Genomic DNA, 26,756 nt, shown 5'->3' with positions numbered 1-26,756 from the left:
GGCCAAATTCTAACATTTTTGCTTAAGTCATTTCAGCCATTTGCTTAAGTCATTCTGTAGGAATTGGTGCTTTTAGAAAAAGGAAAGAACTAAAACAAATTGGGAATTTGAATATGTGAAAACGGGTTTTTTTCCCCAGCCTTATTGAGATAATAATCAACATATAACATTGTGTGAGTTTAAGGCATACAGTGTGATGATTTGATCCGTGTATTTATTATGAAATGTTTACCACGTAAGGTTAGTTAACACATCTGTCCCCTCACATAGTACCACTTTGTTGTTGCTGTGGTGAGAACGTTAAAGCTCTGCTGTCATAGCAACTTTTCAAGTATTCAATCCAGTGTTACTGATTATGGTTACCATCTCGTACATCAGATCCCTGGAATTTATACATCTTCTCACTGAAAGTTTGTCCCCTTTGACCTACATCCCCATTTCCTGCACCCCTCAGCCACCATTCTACTCTCTCTGAGTTTGATGGTTTTAGATTCCACGTGTAAGTGGTGAGATCATACAATATTTGTCTTTTTCTGACTTATTTCACTTAACATAATGCCCTCAGAGTCCATCCACCACATGTTAACCAAATGGCAGGATTTCCTTCTTTTTTTTTTTTTTTTTTTATTATTGAATAGTACTCCATTGTGTATATGTGTTTATGGAGACATAGATGACATTTTATGTATTCCTCCAGTAGATGGACACGTAGCTGTTTCCATGTCTTGGCTATTGTGAATAATGCTGCAGTGAATGTGGGAGAACAGAAATCTCTAAGATAGTGATTTCATTTCCTTTGGATATAGACCCAGAAGTGGAATTGCTGGATCGTATGTAGTTCTGCTTTTAGTTTTTCTGAGAAACCTCTGTCCTGTTTTCCATAGTGGCTATATTTATATTCTCATCAGTAGGGTACATGGGTTCCATTTTCTCCACATCTTAGCCAGCATTTGTTATCTCTTGTTTTAATAATAGCCATTCTGGGGCGCCTGGGTGGCTCAGTCGTTAAGCGTCTGCCTTCGGCTCAGGGCGTGATCCTGGCGTTTTGGGATCGAGCCTCACATCAGGCTCCTCTGCTGGGAGCCTGCTTCTTCCTCTCCCACTCCCCCTGCTTGTCATTCTCTCACTGGCTGTCTCTGTGTCAAATAAATAAAATCTTAAAAAAAAAAAATAGCCATTCTGATAAATGTGAGATGATAACTCATTCTGGTTTTGATTTACATTTCCCTAATGGCTAATGATGTTGAACACCTTTTTATGTACTTGTTGGCCAATTGTGTGTCTTTGGAGAAATGTCTATTCAAGTCCTCTGCCCATTTTTGTAATTGAATGTGATATATATATATATGTATTTTTTTTTAAGTTTTACTTATTAACTCTACATCCGTCGTGGAACTTGAACTCACAACACTGAGATCAAGAGTCACATGCTTCACTGACCAAGCCAGCCAGGCACTCCTGGGGTTTTTTGTTATGGAATTGTATGAATTTCGTATTTATTTTGGACATTAAACCCATATCAGATATATGACTTGCAGATATTTTCTCCCATTCCATAGACTACCTTTTCATTTTGTTGATAGTTTTTCTTGCTGTACAGAAGCCTTTTAGGTTAATATAATACCATTTGTTGATTTTTGCTTTTGTTGCTTGTGCTTATGGTGTCATATCCAAAAAAAATCATTGCCAAGGGGCGCCTGGGTGGCTCAGCCATTAAGCGTCTGCCTTTGGCTTGGGTCATGATCCCAGGGTCCTGGGATCAAGCCCTACATCGGGCTCCCTCAACGGGAAGCCTGCTTCTCCCTCTCACACTCCTCTTGCTTGTGTTCCCTCTCTCACTGTGTCTGTCAAATAAATAAATAAAATCTTAAAAAAAAAAAAATCATTGCCAAGACCGATGTCAAGGACCTTTTTTCCTATGTTTTCTTCTTGGAGATTTATGGTTTCATGTCTTAACATTTAAGTCTTTAATTCATTTTGAGTTAGTTTTTGTGAGTAGTATAAGATAGAGAACCAATTCCATTATTTTGAGAATATCTGATTTTCCCAGCACCTTTTATTGAAGAGACTGTCTTTTTTCTCTCTTCAGTATTCTTAGCTTCCTTGTCAAATGTTAGTTGGCCCTATATTTGTGGTTTTATTTCTGGGCTTTTGATTCCGTTCCATTGGTCTCGTGTCTGTTTTTATGCAAGCACCGTATTGCTTTAATTACTATAGCTTTATAATATAGTTTGCATCAGGAAATGTGATGTCTCCAGCTTTGTTCTTTCTCAGGATTGCTTTGGCTATTTGGGGTCTTTTGTGGTTCCATACAAATTTTAGGATTTTTTTTTTCTATTTTTGTGAAAAATGCCACTGGAATGTTGACAGGATTACATTGACTTTATAGATGGCTTTGGGTAGTATGGACATTTTAGTAATATTAACTCTCATTCCATTCATAAAAATGTGTTAATATTCCTAATGTGTAGGTGGAACTTCCTCTCCAGATTTTCTTTTTTTTTATTTAAGCCTCATCCAAAAACATTGAGATGTTTCCAGAATGTTAGATAGCTCCCTTTCTGTGGTATATATTTGACTGAAAGAGTCCTTTTTCAATAAAGTTTTAAAATGCTTTGCTTTTTAATTTTTTTCAATATCTCTAAATAAAGTTATTGAAACACAGTTACACCCATTCATTTCATTGTCACAGCTGCTTTTAGCATGGCAGATGACAGAGTTGAATAGTTGTGACAGAGACCATATGGCCTGCAAAACCTAAAATATTTATTCTGTGGTCCTTTTTTTGTTTTGTTTTGATTTTTCCTTTTTTCTAATTTTTTTATTGCAGTAAAATATGTATAACATAAAATACATTATTTTAACCAGTGTAAGTGTACAATTCAGTGGCACTAATAACATTCACAATGTTGTGCAACCATCACCGGCATTTCCAAAACTTTTTCATCATCCCAAATGTAAACTCTGTACGCATTAAACAGTTACTCTCCATTCCGTCTTCCCAGCCTCTGGTAACCTCTAATCTATTCTCTGTTCTACCGATTTACCTATTCTAGATATTTTATGTAAGTGGAACCACATAGTATTAGTTTTATTGTGTCTAGCTTATTTCACTTAACATAGTGTTTTCAAGATATATTTATATCGTGGCATGCATTAGAACTTTTTATGGCTTTTTATGACTCATTAGCATTCTGTGGTATGTACCTATCACATTTTGTTTATCTGTTTTTGGGTTATTTCCACCTTGTGGCTGTTGTAAATAGTGCCGCAGTGAACATTGGTATACAAGTATCTGTTTGAGTCCCTGTTTTGAATTCCTTTGAGTAGATACCTAGAAGTAGATTTGTTGGGTCATGTTTTATACATATAAAATGTAGACAAATGTGTATATGAGTAAATATAAAATATATGAAGATAACTCTACGTTTAACTTCGCATCATTTTACATTCTCACTGCTTTCTTATTTTGAAAAAAGTGATTTCCCCCAGTTTAGGATTCTTTTCTTACTAGAAAAAATGTTCTGAGTTTCTACTTATGTGCTGGGTGCTCTCTTAGAATCTTATTGTCTGTTAAGCCCAGGTCTACTATAAGTGGGATTGAAATGGAAGCAGCTTATGGTTCTGCATAAGGAAGAACTTTAGAACTGAACAGTTGCAAAAAGGAATGTCCTGTCTCGGTGTGTGCTTCCCTTCTCTTCTTTCAAGAAGAAACTGGGTAGTCATTTGATTGGGAAGGGAGGGTCGAATTTTAACTAAATTATTGATTGGGTTCTTTTAAGCCCATAGAATCTATTCAGTTGAAGTGAAGAAACCTGAAAGAGACCTTATTTCACACTCCAGAGTCTGAGAGTGATAATTAGGATAGGCAGTAAAACATTTCTTGTTAATAATTTTTAAAAAACCCACTTACTGCTATTTTCCAGATAATGTGCTAGAAATAGACCTTGCTGTAGAGGGGGACAGGCACGTACATGGAATACATTACGGTACCAGAGGAGAAACGCCAGATACAGTGAGAAGGCAAAGGAGGGGAATGGTCAGCTCTCTGGAATCAGAGAGTGCTGGGAGGAAATGAATAGGAGAGTCAGGGAAAGAAGTGATGCTTCAGATGAGGCTGAAAAAGTGAGTGGGTGTTCACTGGGCCTATTAGGGAAGAAGGTGGGCGGAAACGGCAGGGTCGATGAGAGTTTGATAGCCCCGTATCCAGTGCTTTAGTTACTCTCCAAGTCGGTTGGGGAAGTCAGCCGTGCCCTCTGTGCCATCCCCGAAGGAGCTTAGATTTTATTCTGTAGGCAATGGGAGCCATTGAGGGCTTTTACACAAATGAGATTTCTTCGGCAGCCACATGGAAGGTGGATTGTAGTGGGGCAGGACTGGAGAGACCAGTTGAGAAATTGTTGTGATAGTTCGTGATGAAGGCCTTGAACTCCGACTCTACTCACATGATTAACTGTACTTCCCATTATTCCCCTCCTTAGTGTCCTCCCTACTTGGGATGCTCATTCTTTGTGTATTTATTCTTACAGCTTCTGTATCAGGCATTCACTTTTCCATCTGAATAAATGCCATTGTTTAGTACTCCTTCTTAAGATGTTTTCTCTGAGTTTATATGACATGTATAAAATAATGCGTTGATTACCTGCTATGGGCCAAAGTAGGCACTAGGTGGTATGCAAATATTATCTCATTTAGTCTTCATAACAGCTTTCTGAAAGGTGTTATGTTCCCTTCAGATGTAATTGTTCCATATAACCTGTAAGACTCAAACAGCAAGTAACAAAGCACCTGAACGAGGACTATTTATCTTGAAAGCCCCTGTTTGTTTCACCAGATCACACTGTCTTCTATGAGTTTATATAATTTAGCTCATTTACATAATGTTAATTATTTCGTGTATCTTTCCTCTTTACTAAATTGACATTTTTGATGACAGAGACGATGTGGTTGCATCATCTGTGTCCTACCAAGGTCTTAGCCTAGCATATATATTCTCTGAGTTTTTGGATTAATGGATATCTAATGACCTATTTGGGCTTTTTCTTACTGTTGCAGATCTCCTTACAACATGCATTATACCTTCTGCATCATGGAATGCTTGAAGATGCAAACAGAAATCTTAGTCATGCAGAGACATGGCGATACGGTGAAAAGTCGTCTTCCCAGGAAGTGTTAATCAACCTTATTCAGGCCTATAAAGGGCTTTTGCAGTATTATACTTGGTCTAAAAAAAAGATGGAATTGTCTACACTTGGTAAGTGAAGAGGAGTGTACTTGTATCAATGAGACTGAATCACAGGGACAGTCAAGATCTTTTTTTTTTTTTAACTTAAATTCAATTAATTAACATATAGTGTATCACCCAGTTACCCCATCCTCTCACCCCACCTCCCCTCCAGCAACCCTCAGTTTGTTTCCTATGATTAAGAGTTTCTTGTGATTTGTCTCCCTCTCTGATTTCATCTTGTTTTATTTTTCCCTCCCTTCCCCTATTATCCTCTGTTTTGTTTCTTAAATTCCACATGAGTGAGATCATATGATAATTGTCTTTCTCTGAAGGACTTATTTTGCTTAGCATCATACCCTCTAGTTCCATCCACTAGTTGCAAATGACAAGATTTCAGTTTTTGATGGCTGCATAATATTCCATTGTACATATATACCACATCTTCTTTATCCATTCATCTGTTGATGAACATCTGGGCTCTTTCCATAGTGTGGTTATCGTGGACATTGCTGCTATAAACATTGGGGTGCAGGGGCTGCCTTAGATCACTACATTTGTATCTTTGGGGTCAATTGCTGGGTTGTAAGGTAGCTCTATTTTTAACTTCTTGAGGAACCTCCATACTGTTTTCCACAGCAGCTGCACCAGCCTGCATTCCCAGCAAGAGTGTAGCAGGTTCCCCTTTCTCCACATCCTCACCAACATCTGTTGTTTCCTGACTTGTTAATTTTAGCCATTCTGACTGGTGTGAGGTGGTACGCATTGTGCTTTTGATATGTGTTTCCTTGATGCCAAGTGACGTGGAGCAGTTTTTCACGTGTCTGTTGGCCATTTGGATGTCTTCTGTGGAGAAATGTCTGTTCATGTCGTCTGCCCATTTCTTGATTGGATTATTCTTTGGATGTTGAGTTTGATAAGTTCTTTATAGATTTTGGATCCTAGCCCTTTATCTGATAAGACATTTGCAAATATCTTCTCCCATTTTGTTGGTTTTCTTATGGTTTTGTCGACTGTTTCCTTTGCTGTGCAAAAGCTTTTTATCTTGATGAAGTCCCAACAGTTCTTTTTTGCCTTTGTTTCCCTCGCCTTTGGAGACGTGTCTAGCAAGAAGGTGCTGTGGCTAAGGTCACAGAGGCTGCTGCCTGTGTTCTCCTCTAGGATTTGGATGGATTCCTCTCGCACATTTAGGTCTTTCATCCATTTCGAGTCTATTTTTGTGTATGGTGTAAGGAAATGGTCTAATTTCATTCTTCTGCATGTGGCTGTCCAATTTTCCCAACACCAGTTGTTAAAGAGAGTGTCTTTTTTCCATTGGATATTCTTTCCTGCTTTGTCGAAGATTAGTTGATCGTAGAGTTGAGGGTCCATTTCTGGGTTCTCTGTTGTGTTCCATTGATCTCTGTGTCTGTTTTTGTGCCAGTACCATACTGTCTTGATGATTATAGCTTTGTAATAGGGCTTGAAGTCCAGAATTGTGATGCCACCAGCTTTGGTTTTCTTTTTCAACATTCCTTTGGTTATTTGGGGTCATTTCTAGTTCCATACAAATTTTAGGATTATTTGTTCCAGCTCTGTGAAAAATGTTGATGGTACTTTGATAGGGATTGAAGGATTTGCATTGAATGTGTAGATTGCTCTAGGTAGCATAGACATTTTAACAATATTTGTTCTTCCAATCCATGAGCATGGAACGTTTTTTCATTTCTTTGTGTCTTCCTCAATTTCTTTCATGAGTGGTCTATAGTCTGAGTACAGATCCTTTGCCTCTTTGGTTAGGTTTATTCCTAGGTATCTTACAGTTTTTGGTGCAATTGTAAACGGGATTGACTCCTTAATTTCACTTTCTTCTGTCTCATTGTTTTTTTGTTTTTTTTTTAAAGATTTTATGTATTTATTCGACAGAGATAGAGACAGCCAGCGAGAGAGGGAACACAAGCAGGGGAGAGGAAGAAGCAAGTTCATAGCGGAGGAGCCTGATGTGGGGCTCGATCCCATGACGCCGGGATCACGCCCTGAGCCGAAGGCAGACGCTTAACCGCTGTGCCATCCAGGCGCCCCTCTTCTGTCTCATTGTTATTGTATAGAAATGCAACTGACTTCTGTGCATTGATTTTATATCCTGCTTACTTTGCTGAATTCCTGTATGAGTTTTGGCAATTTTGGGGTAGAGTCTTTTGGGTTTTCCACATAGAGTGTCATGTCATCTGCCAGGAGTGAGAGTTTAACTACTTCTTTGCTGATTCAGATGCCCTTCATCTCCTTTTGTTGTCTGATTGCTGAGGCTAGGACTTCTAGTACTGTGTTGAACAACAGTGGTGAGAGTGGACAAGGGACACTCAGGATCTTAAGGAGTAACCTTATTCCCCTACTTTCGAGCCTGGTTCTTCCCAGATACTGTAGAGAGCAGACATTTCTATTGTTGTAAACTTCTTGATCATCCTTTGTAATATTTCTGTTTTTATCAAACTTTTCAGACATAAATTAGATGATTGGTAAATTAAGTCCACGGCCATCTTAGATTTATTGCTTTTTAAAATATTTCTAAGAAAAGTTACAAATTTTTTTCAGTAGACATCATTGCCTATAATAAGTATTTCTTCCTGTGTGTTTAGAATAGAGTTTAGTTTGTTTGATAATGTTTTCTTAAAGATGTTTATTTATTTATTTTTAAGTAATCTCTACACTCAATGTGGGGCTTGAACCCACAACGCTGAGGTCAAGAGTTGCATGCTCTTCTGACTGAGCCAGCCAGGCGCTCGTGTTTTATAATATCATTCATCAGAATAGTATGTTTAGAGAATAGGGCAAGGTAAAATTGTTTTATTTCTGTACTGAGGTCATAACAGGTAGTTTTCTTGATTGACCACACCAAGGATTGGCTGTGTGTGCTTACTTCTCAAATGGAGTTCCCTTTCTCTTACTTCCAGTGGTGGTGGCATCCTCTCCTCTCCACAGATTTGTGTTTGATTCTCTGCATCTTCCTTCCCTTGTATAGTTTTTCTCCATAGCTTCCCTGGGACAACCCTTTTAATTTTCTCATCCTCCATCCAAATCTCAGTCCCCGCATATATTGGCTTATAAGTATAAGCAGTGATTCCTTATTATCCTGATGTGGTAAGTAGTATTTCCTTTGTTTCATAGGCATGTAGGTTCACTAATCTTAAAATTCCTTTCCCTCTTTCTGAGTAGGAGCTCTCCCGGGACACTTCTGAAATACTGTCTTCATCATGATAAGCTTGCCTCCCCATCTAGAATGCCATCTGCCCTGCAGGACTCCCTAGATCTGTCATTCCCATGCCACAACCCTCATACGTTAGCTGTGCATTCAGCCTACATCGTTCAGCATTTTATCACTTGCTTTTTATTGTCCTAAGTTTTTTCATGTTTATTTTGTGTTGTTTCTCTTCTAGACTAATCGGTCTTCTGAGGTCACATACCTCTCTTATGTCTGTTGTTAACCTTGCCATAACGCCTGGTATAATATTTCTTTTAAAAAAGGCTTGTTGATATTAATAGGTTAGATGAGTTTTAAAGTCAATATTTGCCTTTTTCTTACCCCTGATTGGGTAGAACTCAAGCAAACATTGATGATTAAAGCAGTTGGAACATGGCGTTCACACTGGGTAGATGATTCAATGCCTTTCTGCAGCTGACACTTTGTTCTGTAGCAAGAAGAGATAAAGATGGGGTAATATGTGGAGCTCTTTGGATGATCTTTAACCCTGAACATCTGTTTAATAAGAAAAAAACGTTAGGACTAGTTCTGTATAACCAGGCTCACGAGAACATAACACATGTTGTATGCTCAGTGCTGGCTTGTGATTTGTCTCCGTTGCTGTGGCCTGTCCTGGGTGGCTTGATGCACTTGCTGCCTGGGAAGCCCCTTCCATGGCAAATTCACACTCAACTTATTCTGACTTGGGTCTGCTTTTTTTTTTTTTCCTTTCTTTCTATATAGTTTCTTACCTACTTTATCACCTCATTTCCAAGCCCATATTGATATTTATTTAGTTGGTCCTCTGGGAAGAGAATACCAATGCCTTTTAGGGTGAGGGGAGAGCTGGTTTTTTGCCCCAAAGTGGCCAAAAATAAAAAGTATTTTGTTTCTATTAGCTGTCTTTTTTGAAGGACTAACTTTCCTTTTAATCCTTTAAGATTGTGAAATATAACATGCAGAAAAAATGTACAAAACAAATGCGTGATAAAATAAAATTAAATAAATAAATAAAATTTTAAACAAATTTAAAATTTAAAACAAATATCCATGTAGCTGCCACCTACATTGATCCTTAAAGCTCCCCATGCGTGCACTTCCTCCCGTTCTGACTGGGGTGGGGTGGGGGGTATGGAGAGTTTGTAAAGGATTAGTATTATTCTTTAAATGTTTAATATTTAATAATAATAAATAATTTAACTATATTATTCTTTAAAATTCTTTGTTAGAAGTTACTATCAAAGCCATCAGGGCCTGAACTTCTCTTGTGGATAGTTTGCTGATTGCTGTTACTATCAGCAAAGCCCTCAGGACTGAATGACTCGTAAGAACCTTTTCTCTTTGGGCAGATGAAGATGATTATGCGTATAACACAGCATCCCAGAATATGTTCGACCACAGCTGGAAGACATCTGTAAACCTTCGTGCATTGATTCAAACTCCCGGCGTTTGGGACCCTTTTGTGAAGAGTTACGTAGAGGCAAGTAGCCTTCTCATTAAGTTTTATTAGCTTCATTTTGTTATAAGCCTTATCTTTATGATCAGAAGGCAACTAAGTGGAGAAAATTGTTTTAAAAACAGAGGGGGCGCCTGGCTGGCTCAGTCAGTGGGGTGTGTAACTCTTGACTTCCAGGTTGTGAGTTTGAGCCCTGCGTTGGGTATAGAGACTACTTAAAATAAAAAAATAAAAATTTTTTAAAAATTAAAAAGAGAGAATATGTCTCTTTTTGGTCCGAATAATTTTTATTTTACTAATGTAAATGTTACTTTTTTTTTTCCCCTTCACCACTGGATAATGTGTCATGGTGAAATATTTATAAAATAAATATCAATATAGTTTATAAATGTTAATTCTATATTATTTTTACTGAACTTAGAAGAAAAGCAGAGAGAGATATTTTACGATTTCGTGGGGATAGAGAAGACCAGGGGACAAAAATCTGAAAGTGGGTCACAATATGTGGGATGAAGACTAATGACTCTTAGGAAGTTCATTAGGGTGCCATGCCGTGTCATCTCACAGTCAGTGTGAAAAGGACAGGGAACCTTGGCATGGGCACTAGGAATAAATCTTCAAAATAATTGGCTTTTTGAAAGTTTCCTGGATGCTAACCTGATAATTATGTTGTCAAAAGATAATGTCTGAAACCACACGGCAATGAATCTGGAAATTCCTGCATATGCGTGGGAATGAAAGGAAAAGAATTCTAGCTCCCATGAGCTCCTTTTGTGGCTGAGATTATGTCGGGCACTGAGTTTAGTTGCTTCGTATGGTCTTTTTCAGTTGTTAGTGTGCCCTCCTTTGAGGACTTCGTTTCTTATAGGAATAGTTCCTAGGTTGAAGTTGCTGCATTTTGCAGTAACAAAAATGTGATAAGGAAGAAATGGGAACCCACTTAACACCTGTGTTGTAAGTGATCTGTGTTCCATTGAGGTTGTAACACACACTGGTGGAAGTGAAAACTGGCATTTCTATTGTTCCCTTTACAGTAAGTACTGTTTGTCACTTTAATGAATTTTTGTACCCATCAACAGTGTTAAGTTGTGCATTATCTTTCATACAGCTATCTTACAGAATTTAGCTAAGACATGATGACTTATTTTATATAGATGCTGGAATTCTATGGGGATCAAGATGGAGCCCGAGAGGTACTCACCAATTATGCCTACGATGAAAAGTTCCCATCAAACCCAAATGCTCACATCTACTTATACAACTTTCTAAAGAGAGAGAAGGCACCAAGAGAGAAACTGATAAGTGTGCTTAAGGTATAAAATGTTTACTTCAGTGCTTGAACTGGGTTGGGCATCTGCTTTAACACAGCCTTAGGGGCGTCTGGCTGGCTCAGTTGGTGGAGCAGGCAACTCTTGATCTCAGGGTCATGAATTGAAGCCCTGTGTTGGGTGTAGAGATTACTTTTAAAAATTTTTTTAAAAAAGTAAATTTTGAAACATCCTTAGGTCATGCTTTCCAGCTTTCAAGTTCTAGCCAAATGACCGGGTGTGGCCTGGGGTGGACATACAAGGCTGCGGGCTCTGGGCGACCCTCCACTGCCATTCCCAACTACCCTGTCCAAGTTAGGCTGAGGGCAAAGGGTCAGTATTTTGGAAACCCTTTGTCACCCTTGTGGGAAAGTTCTGCTTTGATATTTTTTGAAGATCAGCTTTATTGACATTTAATTTACATACAGTAAAACACTTAAGGTATGCACTTTGAATGCAGTAAAAAAAATTTTTTTAGATATTTATTTATTTATTTAGAGAAAGGGGGCGTGGGGAGTGGGGAGAGAGAGACTCTCTCCCTGTGTGGAGCCTAGTGTGGGGCTCCATCTCACAACCCTGAAATCATGACCTGAGCCTAAATCAGGAGTCAGATGCTTAGCCAACAGGGACCTGAGAAAAATTCTTATCTATCAGTCCTCTTTTATTTATTTATTTATTTATTTATTTTTTAGGGTTCTTTTTTTTTTTTTTTTTTAAGATTTTTATTTATTTGACAGAGAGTACAAGCAGTCTCCTGCTGAGCAGAGAGCCTGATATGGGGCTCGATCCCAGGACCCTGGGATCATGACCCGAGGTGAAGGCACACGCTTAACTGACTGAGCCACCCAGGCACCCCCAGTCTTCTTTTAAAAAGTACATTAGCTGGGACACCTGGCTGGCTCAATTGGTGAAGTGTGTGACTCTTGATCTTGGGGTTGTGAGTTCCAGCCTCACATTGGGTGTAGAGATTATGTAAAAATAAAATCTTAAAATAAAACAAAATCTTAAAAAATTTAACAGAAAATAACTGTGTTGAACACTTAATTATGTTCAAGACAAAATGGCTTTAGGGAAATTCTGTTTTCCTATTGAAAAATGTAATGTTTGAAATTAAAAAGTCAATAGATGGGTTTGATAGCTGATTGAACGTAGCAGAAGAGAGTTAATGAGGGGTGCCTGGGTGACTCAGTGGGTTCAGCATCTGCCTTCAGCTTGGGTCATGATCCCGGGGTCCCGGGATTGAGCCCCGCATCGGGCTCCCTGCTCAGTGGGGAGTCTGCTTTTTTCTCTCCCTCTGTCCCTTTCCCCTGCTCGTGCTCTCCCTCTCTCTCCCTGTGTCTCTCTCTCAAGTGAATAAATAAAAAATCTTAAAAAAAAAAAAGGGGGGTTGCCTGGGTGGCTCAGTCGTTAAGTGTCTGCCTTCGGCTCAGGGAGTGATCCCGGAGTTCTGGGATTGAGCCACATGTCAGGCTCTTCTGCTGGGAGCCTGCTTCTTCCTCTGCCACTCCCCCTACTTGTGTTCCCTCTCGCGCTGGCTGTCTCTCTCTCTGTCAAATAAATAAATAAAATCTTAAAAAAAAAAAAGTGTTAATGAACTATATAGAAAACATCAGACTAAAGCACCGAAGGCAGAAAGGATGAAAGGGTGTACAGAGGACTCGGTTAAGGTCCGACATACTTGTAATTGGAGTTCCAGGGAGAAGAGAGAACAGGGCAAAAGCAGACAAATAAACAGGGCCTATTTGAAGAGTTAATGGCTAAGAATTCTCCAAAACTAACTAAAGACTACTATGGTTCTGATAACGTTCTAATTTTTGATCTGGGTGCTTATTATATGAGTGCATATAACTTTGTAAGAATGTGTTGAATGGCACACTCATGATTGTATACATTTCTATTACATGTATGTCAATAAAAAGTTTTCTAAAACCTAAGTGAATTGAGCCGTTTGCGGAATTCCATAAATCATAAGACAAATGTGATTTCATAGGAACCGAGTTTTAAAAATACTCTGATATTGGTATATTGTTTGTGATTGGTCTCCACTTAAAAGACTATTGCAACTATTAAGAATAATTAATAAAATTTACTTTTTATTTTGTAAGAAATAATTTCAGTGTAAGGTCAAAGGACCCCAGCGAGCAGACAGAATAAATTGATTTCTAATGTGAAGTATATTGAAATGAAAAATATAATTTTACTTTACATCCTGGTTTGGATAGTCATAAAAATAGTCTTTCTTATTCTTAAACGAATAAAAAGGAATTAAAAACCTTTAATTTCTCCCTATTGTGTAAAATGGTAAATGATAAAATGGTCAAAATACTTTCTTGAATACTCTTACTGTACTGTGTTCCTGAACACAGTCTTCCAAAATAGCCATCCCTGCCCTTTTGGGCTTTTTATTTAAATTTATATTCTGTGACCTTTTGTGATCAATAAGTTTTTATTGATCTTTTCTGTGTGATTTTGATTTTTTTTTTCCCCTCCATCCTGGCTTCTGAAAAGAAATTAAGTTTGTAAGTGTGGTAAACAATATAAATGTATAAAGAGTAAATAAAAAGTTCTTATCTACTTCCCCTGCCCTCCCCCCGCAACAGCTGTCTTGTTATTAACAGGGATTTTTAAAAGTAGCTTTACATAGAACACCTTTCTATACCCCAATTGAAACTGGACAAAAGCAAAGTGCCTTTAAATCCTTGATTCAGTTACTGAGGGCTTATTAGACAGTAAGAACTTCACTTGAAAGTAAAATGAAATTTGACAAAGAAATGCCTTTGTAATATACACAAATTACAAGATTATTTTTTTCTTCCAGATTTTGTATCAGATTGTACCATCTCATAAACTGATGTTAGAATTCCATAGGTTACTGAGGAAATCAGGTAAACAGTTTTTGTTTTGTATCTCTTTGTGCAGACAAGCTATAGACTAGCAAACTATGGCCCCATGGGCCAAATCCACCCCTCATCTGTTTTTGTAAATCAAGTTCTTTTGGAGCATTTTTGTGTTGTCTCTGGCTGCTTTTGCACTACAACAGCAGAGTTGTGTAGTTGTGACAAAGACCATAAGACTCACAAAGCTTAAATATTTCCTGTCTGTCCCCTTATAGGAAAAGTTTGCTGACCCCTGCTGTAGACTATTAGGTAGCGGTTAGCACAAGAGAAGTGGCTTCCATTTCTAGAACTCACCTTGTTTTAATCTCTACTGCATTTCAGCTCGGTATAGAAAAGAAGGTACTTCTTCATAGAAGGAAGTGTGCTTAAGTCCCGTAGGTACTGGGGCTATGTCAGCTGCTCTCCTGTTAGAAGAGAGGGCAGGTTCTTTAAATAGTGTCCCCCTCAGTAGAATGTAGTCCACTTAGAAATCAGACCCACCACTGACATCATTACCCAGGACTAAATCACTGAATGTTTCAGATTTATCACAAGGGAATATGAGCATAATGAATTATTTTAAACTTTTAACCAAAGGCTTACAACCCAGTAGTATTTTATCAACCAAATATATATTTTTAGCCTTGTGCACTTCAATACCTCGTGTAAGTTCTAATTGTTGTGCCCATTGCAGAAAAAGAAGACCACCATAAACTGGGGTTGGAGGTATTATTTGGAGTCTTAGATTTTGGTGGATGCACTAAGAATATAACCGCTTGGAAATATTTGGCAAAATATCTGAGACAGACTTTAATGGGGTAAGTAAAAGACACAGTGTTTATTACTGGCTCAGCATCAATAACATTCCCCAGTATTTTAGCTGGTATCTCTCACTGTTTAAATCAAGTTCTTTGCTTATGTTTTTTGATTTCTTGAACTGTGTCTTCAGCTGTTCTGAGTACATCAGAAGCAAGAAAATACAGTCCCAAGTAAAACATACAAAAATTCTATTAAGATTTTTTATGCTATCAAAATAACTACTGTATCTTACCACTGCAGTATTAGGGAAGATGTACATTTTCAAGTTGGAAATGATGGCATAAAGCGGTCATTCCCACTCTTTGCTAGACTCTTTGTAAAGCTCTTGGTGATCTGTGTGTCATCATCTTGTAAAATCACATAGGAAGCAGCTTTTCTCCCAGCTGTTTTTCAGGAATTTTCAGTGGGGCTTTGAGGGCCTCATAAGATCATCGTAGGTTGTATTCATTCAACAAATATTTGTTAAGTCCATTGTGAGTTGGATATCTGAAGCTTTACCTGTGATCATGATATCATTAGTGCCACATTTCAAATGAAAGTACGAGTGAGTGGTCCTTGTCATTTTTACTTTGTGAGAGGAAGGGATATCACAAAGTTAAGTTTCATTGATTTATCATGTCCATCTTAATTGGTTAGAAGCTTCATCATCGATGGGAACTTGTGTCAGCCTTCAGATCTGACTTGACCTTGGAGATGGAAGAGGGCTGATTATAAAATGTTTTTGGTGTGATAACTATAAACCACTTTCCACATCGACAGCAGCATATAAACCCCAACTAACTGTAAGATTTGTGAAGGCAGAGAAATGTACTGTTCAGTATTTTAAACCTCTAGAAGTTCTGCCACAGGGCACACATGGGTGCTAGTAAGTATTTGCTCAATTAAGTTATTGATGAACACTTAGTATTGTCTGGGTCCGACTGTCAAACCTGTGTGTTCACATATTTGTATAATATTGCCATCTTACTTTGAGTAGTAATTCTTTGTAGCGTATAAAGTAAGGTTTTAAAGTAATTTTAACTAATAATCATAATAGCTAACATTTATTGAACATTTACTAAGTACAAGACGATGTGCGAAGAGCTTTATATGAGACCACTATACTCCTGGGCCGGTTTAATCTAATAACAGTGCTGTGAGATGGGTACCCTTAATAGCTTCACGGAAATTGAGGCTCAGAGAGGTTAAGCAACTTGCCCGGGATCATAGATAGTAAATGGAAGATCTGAGATTTGAATCCAGGAATTTGAGTTCAGGGTGTGTGCTGTTAACCACCGTGTGTACCAAACTGGCTGTTTGATTAAATGGAAAGCAGAAATCAAAGAGGACTAAAAAGGATTTGCTTTCATGCACATGCCATATATACCATGGATGGCCACACTCAGAAATTACTTTGAGAACATCTTCCTCGTCATCTTTCCACAGACTTTTCTTTTTCCCCTGACTGGGAAAATAACTATTTTGGGGGGAGGGATCTGGACAGGTGTCTCAGAATTTCTGGGATTGCTTCCTGGTGCCAGTGGCCGTCGTGACTTGGAGCACGTTGAAGCACACGGTCTTACGTGAGGCTGGCACTCTCCCGCTGTGACCATGTCACCGATCTGGACATCCCTGAAGCAGGGAAACAGGTGCACAGACCTGTTCTTGTCACATTTCTCGAAGCGGTTGTACTTTTAGAGGTAGTGGAGGTAGTCTCAGCAGATGACAATGGTCCTCGGCATCTTCATCTTGGTCAGTCACCACACCAGACAGAATCTGCCCACGATGGAGTCATGACCAGTAAAGGGGCATTTCTTGTCAGGATAGGTGCCCTCAGTGGCCTCCGTGGGCGTCTTGAAGCCCAGACCGATGTTTTTGTAGTATCGCAGGAGCTTCTCCTTGCCCTTTCCTCCAAGCAGGACCCTCTTCTGGTTTTGAAAGATGGTTGACTGCTTTGGTAGGCAGCCTCAGTCTGAATGTCCGCCATCTTCCCGGCTGCCTGGAAAAGGACGCCACAGACTCTTCTTAAGTTCAGATTCTGGCAGTATAGGTCCACTTTCATCTTTGACCTTCCCTTTTGACATTTTTCTTTTCTAGGAATCACCTTGCCTGGGTTCAAGAAGAGTGGAAAACCAGGAAGAACTGGTGGCCAAGCTTTCACTTCAGCTCCTTTTGGGCAAAAAGCGATTGGAAAGAGGATAAAGCATTGGCTTGTGAGAAAGCTTTGGTAGCTGGAATATTGTTAGGAAAAGGTACGGAGTTTTGTGTTCTTCTTATCTAGATAGAACTTTTGGATGATTCTGAAATTACAAAGTATGGCCATTTGTTCATGCCACAGCTTACTGGGTACGGTGCCCAAGGACATTAGAGGCCGGAGAAATAACCGGTGAATGGGAAAATGAGTATTGAGTTGGGGCCAGGTGATCTGCTTGTCAGGACTGTCCGTGGACTAGAAGCAGCAATTTCATCTTGTTGATTGTGGTGGTTGGTTTTAATGCTGTAACTTGAGTATCTTTAGGGGCCAATTAAAATAGGGGATGCAGACTGTTTTCACAACAACTGTATAGAAAGTTTACTGATATTATTTACCTTACGGTATTAGAAAGAGAAAAATATTCTTTGCTGACCTCATTGTTGTATGTTGCTCTCTATTATATTTACCTATCTGTTCTATAAGGATGAAACATATCTCCCCATAAGAAAAAGTATACCTCCTATTAACTTATTTAAAAATCCTCTTAAAAGAAAGGGAAATCGATCTTTTCTCTGTGGACTGTCTTGGCTGTTAAGACTCTTCCTGCCATATGAGGACAGAGATGGACGGGACCGCTGCTGGGTCTGGCCAGAGATGAAGTGAACGTCTTGTGTCCATGAGTAAGCAGTCTGTTGCTAGAGAATTCGGAGTACCCTAAAGAGCTTCTTCAGCCTGGTTTTAGATATGGTTGATACTATTTTGGAATTAGTATTCTCTGTGAGTGTTTCAGATGGTTACTAAGGTTAATAAAATGCCAGTTTTTCAGAGGAAAGGGGCAAATAAATACGAAAGCAAGCGTAAGATTTCTCAACACACGCCGAGGAACAGAAATGTAATTCGGACTCTGATTTTCTGCCTCCTCATGAGCATGGAGGCATCTAGTACAGGTACCTAAAGGTGTCTGTGTTTGAGCGGAGTCGGAAAACCTGGCCTGATTTCCCAGTTCTGTCACCTTTCCCTGTCACTTCGGTCAAACAGTTAACCTTTGGGAGGCTGCTCTGTGAGTGGGCTCTGCGAACACCTGTCCGTGTTACTTACAGGATGGTCGTAAGCATCAAGTGAGCTTCACATCGAAGTGCTTTATACAGTCAGAAGTACTCTGTGAATATCAGGCATAATCATGGCGGAAAAGGGGGTCCATCTCTTCTTTCGGGCCTTAGTGTCCGGGGTTCAGTCAGTCTGTTCAGGAGTTGAGCTCGGTTTGGTCCGTGCTCGGGTTACCCTCATTATATCACAGGATTCAAATTCTGGTCATGGTTGCCTTTGCTTCATGCTTAGAGTGGCGTATGGTAGCTGCCCTTCTTCCCGTGCTCTGCGAAGGCAAGCCAGGCCCTTCCCCTCGTGACTCCACGTCCGGTGGCTCATGAGGAGGTAGGAGTTTGTAGTTTATTTGGCTTTTTCTCTGTGTTAGGGTGGGAGCAAAATTCTTTCCATCTTTGTGTATTCTAGATAGAAGCAGAGGTCTGTTTTCCAAGTATTTTGCTTTTGCTAAAGTGGTAGGTGTGTTTAGAAATACAGTCTATTATATTAACACCACTGCTTCCCAGCTAATAAAATATTAGTGATTCTGGCATACTGTTTTGGGGGATAATAAAATGGTTACTGTAGGTACAGTATATATCCTAGCAATTTCCCAGAGATGATGGATGGATAGATACATGCTGAGACTATAATGAAATTAGTTTTTCTTAGGTGATTTATGGTCTCGCTCATTTATCAAATGTTTTTTTAAAATCTTGTAATATCCAGTTTATGTATTTTTTTTACAGAACTTTGATTCATGTCTGAAATATTTAACCAGGGATCTACTTAGCATGGTAAGACTAGGAAAAGCAGGTAGAAGAAGGAACTTCTTCTTTTTTTTTTTTTTTTTAAAGATTTTATTTATTTATTCGACAGAGAGAGAGACAGCCAGCGAGAGAGGGAACACAAGCAGGGGGAGTGGGAGAGGAAGAAGCAGGCTCATAGCAGAGGAGCCTGATGTGGGGCTTGATCCCATAACGCCGGGATCACGCCCTGAGCTGAAGGCAGACGTTTAACCGCTGTGCCACCCAGGCGCCCCAGAAGGAACTTCTGTTGAGCACGAGGCACCTTTCTCAGAGCTGCTCGGTCACCACCCGGCTGCTCGCTAGGTGCTGGAATGGCTAGATAAGTTCTGATCTCTTCTGACCTGTGAGTTATTTATCCTAATCCTTCACCTCAGAGTTTTCTTACGGAGAACTTTCTTATTGTTACAGATGCCTCTTGGGCTGTTTTACAAGCTAACATTGAAAGGGAAGCTGTAGTAATTTGCTTTTGGAGAAGGCTCATTTAATATACGAATATGTGTATAACACACATATCACCTTAACTAGGACTTGGGAGGCCAGGTGGAAAGCTAGCAGAAGTATGTGCTCCAATTATGACAGATCAGAAACATTTTCATATGCAGGAAGCGTACATTTCATCAGCGACATCTCTTAGAATGTGCTCAGACTGGTATACATCATACAAATCCCCCCATTTCCATAATCATTAGTATGCCAGAGCTGAAGCAAAATTTTAAAAATGTAGAAATATGCTTGAAGAATTGATAAGTATTAAAACTCTTTGTTTATTTTGTTTTGTAGGTTGCAGATATTTTCGGTTTATTTCCAAACAAGATGATCAAGTCTTAAGGAAAAAAATTAAGCAGATAAAGAAGTCAGTGAAAAAACACAGTGTTGTAAATCCAGGACTCTGAAATTGGATATTAGTTATTTCGGATGAGTAGCTACAGAATAGTAGCTCAGTGGGTAATTATTGAATGTATTATTTATTTGGTGTTTCTAGGAGATAGTTTATATGGCTGCAAAAAAGTTATTTTTATATTTTTCTATATTTTCTTTTATTATAATTATAACTAAAGAAACAGTCTCACTGCCTTTGTTCTTTGTAAATACATATTTTTCCTTTTTTGTACTGTGAAATATAGTATTTATTATGGAATAACTTCCACATAAGAAATACATTTGTGTAATGTATAGAGAATACAGTTGTATGGCAGTTACTGCCATTTGCAAATAATTTGCTTCCGGCTGTTGTATAATAAAACATAACTTGTAGTATTGTTAAGTGAATTTATATTCTTCTTGAAGATTCTAAATGATCCATGTTAGGTTTACCGTCATAAAGAATATATTGGGGGGCGCCTGGGTGGCTCCGTCGGTTGAGTGTCCAGCTCTTGATTTTGGCTCAGGTCATGATCTCAGTGTCGTGAGATCGAGCCCCTATTGGGACTCCACACTCAGCGGGGGCGTCTGCTTCTCTCCCCCTGCCCCTTCCCCTGCTCCCAGGTGCTTGGAAGCGCGTGCGTGCACGTTCTCTCTCTCTCAAATAAATAAATCTTTAAAAAAAAAAAAATATATATATATATATAGCCAATATATATATATATATATATTGGTCATGAGTTCTGTTGAGGAATTTTGGAAACAGAGAAGGATTTAGGAAAGGAATCCTCTTTCTTTTTCGATATTAAGATATGGCAGTCTGGGGCTAACTGACCTGACATAAAGCTACCTTTGACTCTAGAACACGAATTTGGGTCAGAGAGGGTAGAGTGGTGGCCTACTTTCAAAGGGCTTTAGTTTGTTGTTGTTATGCTGGGCACAGCAATCATTCCAAGCATCATGCTTTGGAACTCCTGTGTCCCTCACCTTTCTCTTGGAAACTGGGATGTGGCAGTCGGCGCTGGACAGTGGAGAAGAATCTGCCAGTGAAATAGTGTCAAGCGTCACCCAGTCAGCCTTGTGGGAAAGCATGGCGCAGAAGCCAAGAACAGCTTTCCTGGAATGGGAGCTGGAGCCTTATAATATGTTGTGATAACGAGTAGAGCGAGTGCTTCTTCCACACTGGCCCAGCTCTTACACCTTTACAGTTCCGATAACTTGTATTTGAGTTCCAAGAAGGCCCACTAACTTTACAGCAAGTCCAGTATTTAGTTGGCAAACCACACTTTTTCCCCATGGCTTATGTTCCTGCTAATTTAAAACCATCTGCAAGAGGGGCATCTGGGTGGCTCAGTTGGTTAAGCGTCTGCCTTCGGCTCGGCTTGGGTCATGACCTCGGGGTCCAGGGATGGAGCCCCGCATTGGGCTCCTTGATCAGGGTAGAGTCTGCTTCTCCCTCTCCCTCTGCCCCTCCCCCTGCTCATGCTCTCTCCCTCTTTCTCTCGAATAAATAAAATCTTTAAAAAAAACCCATCTGCAAGAGAATTGGGGGACAAATTATGCTTTGTCAATACTGTGATTCAGTATTTTATACTTAGTGAGATGGCTATCAACGAGTAACTGCTCGCCCTTAGAATGTACATATGAAACAAGTACGTGCCCCGCAGAGCAACGGAAACGGTTCAAGCTACCGCATGAGTAGGGCCAGCTTTACCGCTGGGAGTTGGTGAGTCGGTTGTGTAGGAAGTTCTGTAGATCAACATGACAGGGATGAAATCCCCAGACGACATGGACAAAATCTCAAAGCACAGGCTGAGATTGTCATGGCATCTGCTCCCAGAAACCTTTAGTCAGAAGCTATTCAATGGGATTGATGAGTTCTCAAGATCTCTGGCAAATGGAGGTGGGAATGAAGGAAATGAGTAGATATGGTTCTTGGTTTCCACACAAAGCTTAGTTTCCTAGAACTTTTATATCAGATGTTCTATCGCATGAGGCAGAGCAGTGCAAATCAACTATGAAATTTTTTTTTAGGTCCACTAAAGTCCATTTCATAAATTATTATGGCTAAAAGCCCACTTTGGGCCTTCCATTTTGTCTTACTATCACCAGAATCCTAAGGACGGTCCCTGTTTTACCTAGAAAAGAAGTGGGGTCTCACAGATTAAGTGACTTGCACAAGGTCAGAGCTGGTGGGTGTTGGCACCAGGACCTTAACCTGACCAGTGTGGTTCCAAAGATCACACTCTATCTGTGCTGTCTGTACTGCCTCCCAGTTCGGTCAGTGTTTATACCCTGCAGAGCACTGAGGTCGCAAGGTGAAGAATAGAGGGGATTCGTAACCCAGAGCCTACCAGCTCCAGCAAAACCTGTCCTGTCTGCCAGGCTCGGTAGGCTCCCCCTCTGTGTCCCTCCTGGTCCCTCCCTATACAGCCCCTTACCAAATCACTACATTGTTACGTTGTCTTTGTACATCTGTCTTTCTTGATAGTATATTATCTGGGCTTGATAATCTCCTATCATCAGTCCCTAACAATTTCTAGCTCATTAATTACTGAGTAGAACTGAATGGAAATTCATGAAAGTTACTGACCCAGGGTGCCTTTGCCATTGCGAGTGGTATCTTGGGGTGCCTGTGCCAAGTATGAGGCCTCAGGAGACTGTTAGGCTTGAATTCTGGGTTTATCATTAGGTAGTTCTGTGACTTCTTGGGCAGGTTACTGAGCTTTCATAGTTCCTTTACCTGTAGCTGAGAGACAGTAGGATTTATCTCGGGACTGCTATGAATAATGAAAAATATAGTGAATGCGTAGGATAATAATTAATACTTAACAAATCTTAAGTAAGTGACCATCCATCACGATGGTTTTAGACACTAAATAACAGGAACTAAATAAAGATAATTTAGAGTCTTATTTTCTCAGAGTGCCTGGGTGGCTCAGTTGGTTAAGCGACTGCCTTCGGCTCAGGTCATGATCCTGGAGTCTCAGGATCGAGTACCACATCGGGCTCCCTGCTCAGTGGAGAGCCTGTTTCTCCCTCTGACCCTCCCCCCTCTCATGCTCTCTCTCTCATTCTCTCTCAAATAAATAAAATATTTTTAAAAAAGTCTTATTTTCTCCTAGAAATCTCTGAAATACAGAAATTGTATAATAGTCGAGTTAATGCTTCCCACTAAAATATACCTGTCTTTTAAGCTATGTACCATCCAGCCATCAACCATGGACTTGAGGGCTTCACACACATTTGAGCACTGTTCCTCCTTGCTCAGCTGCCCCAAACTCTGATCTCTGGCTCACCAGCTTAGTGGGACTGCCATGCTTTGCTTGGACTCTGGCCCAATGCACTGCTCATGAGAGGTTGTCCTCCCAAGATAGAGAAGTTAGACTATCATAGAACTTCTTTATGAGTTTCACTTGAGTAATCCCAGGCTTGTGTTGTCTGTTGCCCACTACTTCGAAAACAGTTCTCGTATATTTCATCTAGATTAAATTATATGTAAACTAACTAAATCAAAATTAGGATCTTTTGCCTATCAAATGATACCTTTAAGAAAACTAAATACAGTCCATTAAAAGAAAAGTATTTGTGGGGCGCCTGGCTGGTTCGGGCGGTAGAGCATGTGACTCTTGATCTCTGGGTTTTAAGTTTGAGCTCCATGTTGGGTATAGAGATTACTTAAAAATAAATCTTTAAAAAAAAAAGTTATTGAGAAAAACATGTAAACATATACATTTAATTTATACGTTAGTCATTAGTTCCAACTAATGACTGAAATGTTTATATGTGTTTGCGACACATGAACTGATGAAAGATTAAAATAAATTCAAATCAATAAACAAGACAAAGATCCCAATAGAAAAACATGGGCAAAGCACATGAATTAGTATTTCACATAAGAGGGTAAACATGGACCATAAACACATAAGTCAGGGAAATGCAACTCACTCTGTCGAATATATTAAAATGTACACTTTAAACGAGTTTATTACGTGGTGTGTGAATTTTATCAATGACAAAAAGAAACAAAACCAAAAAATCAATAAGCTTTATGGAGTCAGAAAGGTCTGGATTCAACAAAGCACCTCACTGAACTGAGCCTCAAGTTTATTCTGTAAAATGGGGTGATCGGAGAAAGTCAGAACATGGTTAGCATGAGTTTTGATGGATTGTTTTTCTCAATAAGTGGTAACACTTATTATTATCAACAAAAACAAAAAAGGAAAAGAAACTAAAAGACAAACACAAAACTAGACCATTCTTTAATGAAGGGGTAAGTGTGGCCTTTTTAGATCTAGCTATTTATTCATATTAATAGCACAAGGGCTTTTTCTGCTGGATTGAATTAGAATATATTTTAAATATTTCTAAAGGAAATAAGCAGACCCTTGATGGATGTGGTCTACAAATCCTATGACTAACATCTGACTAAGTTAATTTTTAAAAATGGATCTATTCGGGGTACCTGGCAGGCTCAGTTGGTAGAACATGTGACTCTTTATCTCAGGGTCGTGAGTTTGAACCCCATGTTGGGCATGGAGTCGACTTAAAAAGAAAAAAAAAGGTTAAAAATTAATCTATTTGAAACTCTTCCTCCATCCAAGATTCATGCTCCCAAAAGAAACAATCAGGCACCAAATAAAAGTCCACTGCTCTTCAGTCCTACAGAGAACCTTCTCTATGGGATCCCTGTTGATACAGATGTAGTCTTTAACTCAGTGAATAGAGGCAGAACTTGAATTTCTGTCCTGTCCGCCCCACAGTGATAGTTGCCAGTTGTCTGCTTCAACCGCCCATTATGCCTATACCAAGAATTCACAATCTTATCAGCATGCCTGGATCTTCAGTCAACATACTTTTCAGTTGGCTAGCGGCCTCTGACACACATCTTTTCTAAATGAAGATAAGTAAAAGCGATTGCTGTACTCTCATGTTTTGATACATCGTGATGGAATGAACAAGATCTGGGCTATAATCCAGAACACCTAAATTTAATTTTTTAATTTTAATTTTTTTAAAGATTTTATTTATTTTAGAGAGAGAGAGAGCACGCAAGCAGGGGGAGGAGCAGAGGGAGAAGCAGACTCTATGCTCCATGTGGAGCCTGATGCGGGGCTCAATCCCACGACCTGAGCCAAAATCAAGAGTCGGACACTTAACCAACTGAGCCACCCAGGTGCCCCAGAACACCTAAATCTAATTGCCATTTTTCCCATCCACCCAAAGCATGACCCTGAGCATTTCATGGAGCCTGTCTGAGACTTAATTCACTTGTCTATACCTTGGGAATATAGTATATCCCTTGCTTACCTCAGAGAGTTTTTGTGAAGATCAAATGAGATGAGAAAATACTTTATAAACTATAATACAAGTGAATTACTAATACATCGCCTAATCTCAGACACACCTGTTCACTTTCATATGGTGAGAAAGCAGATAAACTGCGAGAGAAAACCATAAACTATATGTGAAGGGACTGAGCTAGAACATTCCTTTTTCAATTTTTTCTGTTCAATCCCATGACATGATGCTAGAATAAACACCAGACCTGAACCTCTCAACATTATTTTTGAAAGGCACTTGCCAGGGGTATCTGGCTGGCTCAGTCGGAAGGGCTTGCAAATCTTGATCTCAGGGTCATGAGTTTGAGGCCCATGTTGGGTGTAGAGATTATTAAAAAAATAAATAAACTAAAAAAAAGGCCCTTGCTATATGAAATAGCATGTGTGTGTGTGTGTGTGTGTGTGTGTGTGTGTGTGTGTGTGTCTGCTACGGGTTGAATAATGCATCCCCAAAAAGATATGGTGAAGTCCTAAGCTCCAGTCCTTCACAATAGTGACCTCGTTTGGAGATAGGGTCTTTACAGAGATAAAGTAAGGTCATTAAGGTGGGCCTACTCCAAAATGACCGGTGTCCTCATAAAAGGGAAAATTTAGACACAGAAACACATGGAGAATTCCATGGGAACACAAAGACAGGAATTGGGGTGACGTATCCTCAGGCTGAGGAATGTACAAGATAGCCAGTAAACAGATTCTTCGTGGCCCTGAGAGGAACCATCCCTGCTGACACCTTGACTTCTGTCCTCCAGCCTTCAGAAGTGTGAGGCACCTGCTGTTTAAGCCCCACAGTTTGTGACACTTTGTTACAGCAGCCCTAGCAAACTAATACACTCTTTTTAAAAATGTTCTGTTTGGGGGCGCCTGGGTGGCTCAGTAGTTAAGCATCTGCCTTCGGCCCAGGGCGTGATCCCAGGGTCCTGGGATCGAGCCCTGCATCAGGCTCCCTGCTCTGCTGGGAGCCCGCTTCTTCCTCTCCCACTCCCCTGCTCATGTTCCCTCTCTCGCTGGCTGTGTCTCTCTCTGCCAAATAAATAAATAAAATCTTAAAAAAAAAAAAAAAGTTCTGTTTGCTTCCAAGGTTGGAGCTCAGGTGATTTCAGATACCCTGTCTGGTCCCAGCTTGTAGTTCAGAGTTATCTCCTAAACTGATCGAAGGGTCAAAACTTGTTTCCTGGTCTTCTCTACGTGTACCTTGTCTGAACACCCTGGCCAACCCTCATTAGGATTCTCTTAGCCACTCCAACCTGATGCCCTCTCCCCCTCCTGGGGATTCCTAGTGGCAAGTTTGTTCCTCACTGTTACCTTAAGATCATCTGCCTAGTATTATTTGGACTCTTATTTTAACCTTTCTTCTCAGAGCATAAACTCCTTGAAAAAGTGTATTTTGTGCATCTGTTTTCTGTTAAACGTTCCTCTTTCAGCATAATGCTTTGTGCATGATAATAGCATGTCGAAGGTAAAATTAATAACTGCATAATTATTATATAATCTCATGTATTATATAATTATATCTAAAATATTATGTAGTCCCATCTGAAATATTGCATCTTTTAATAATTAGAAATTTATGCTGTCACTATGTCTGTTGGGAC

General features: G+C 39.5%; 2 protein-coding genes and 1 pseudogene across 2 annotated transcripts in view; 2 read left to right on the top strand and 1 right to left on the bottom strand.

The window, feature by feature from the left end:
- Positions 1-20,230, top strand: part of TAF1A (TATA-box binding protein associated factor, RNA polymerase I subunit A) — a 29,377-nt gene extending 9,147 nt beyond the window's left edge. The window contains exons 5-11 of the mRNA XM_026517290.4: positions 5,056-5,254; positions 9,791-9,921; positions 11,052-11,210; positions 14,023-14,089; positions 14,775-14,898; positions 16,976-17,130; positions 19,742-20,230. Coding sequence (XP_026373075.2) covers positions 5,056-5,254; positions 9,791-9,921; positions 11,052-11,210; positions 14,023-14,089; positions 14,775-14,898; positions 16,976-17,130; positions 19,742-19,854 — 948 coding nt within the window. The 3' untranslated portion in view covers positions 19,855-20,230. The remainder of the gene's footprint in view (positions 1-5,055; positions 5,255-9,790; positions 9,922-11,051; positions 11,211-14,022; positions 14,090-14,774; positions 14,899-16,975; positions 17,131-19,741) is intronic.
- On the bottom strand, positions 15,114-17,560 carry LOC113268708 (40S ribosomal protein S11-like; annotated as a pseudogene).
- A 1,003-nt stretch (positions 20,231-21,233) lies between the features above and the next one.
- Positions 21,234-26,756, top strand: part of HHIPL2 (HHIP like 2) — a 30,981-nt gene continuing 25,458 nt past the window's right edge. The window contains exon 1 of the mRNA XM_048225349.2: positions 21,234-22,212. The gene's annotated coding sequence lies outside the window, so the exon portion shown is untranslated. The remainder of the gene's footprint in view (positions 22,213-26,756) is intronic.

The sequence above is a fragment of the Ursus arctos genome, unplaced genomic scaffold (assembly GCF_023065955.2).
Source record: "Ursus arctos isolate Adak ecotype North America unplaced genomic scaffold, UrsArc2.0 scaffold_2, whole genome shotgun sequence".
NCBI lineage: Eukaryota > Metazoa > Chordata > Mammalia > Carnivora > Ursidae > Ursus > Ursus arctos.
Note: the sequence above shows the minus strand (reverse complement) of the source record. Positions and strands in the feature narration are given on the sequence as shown.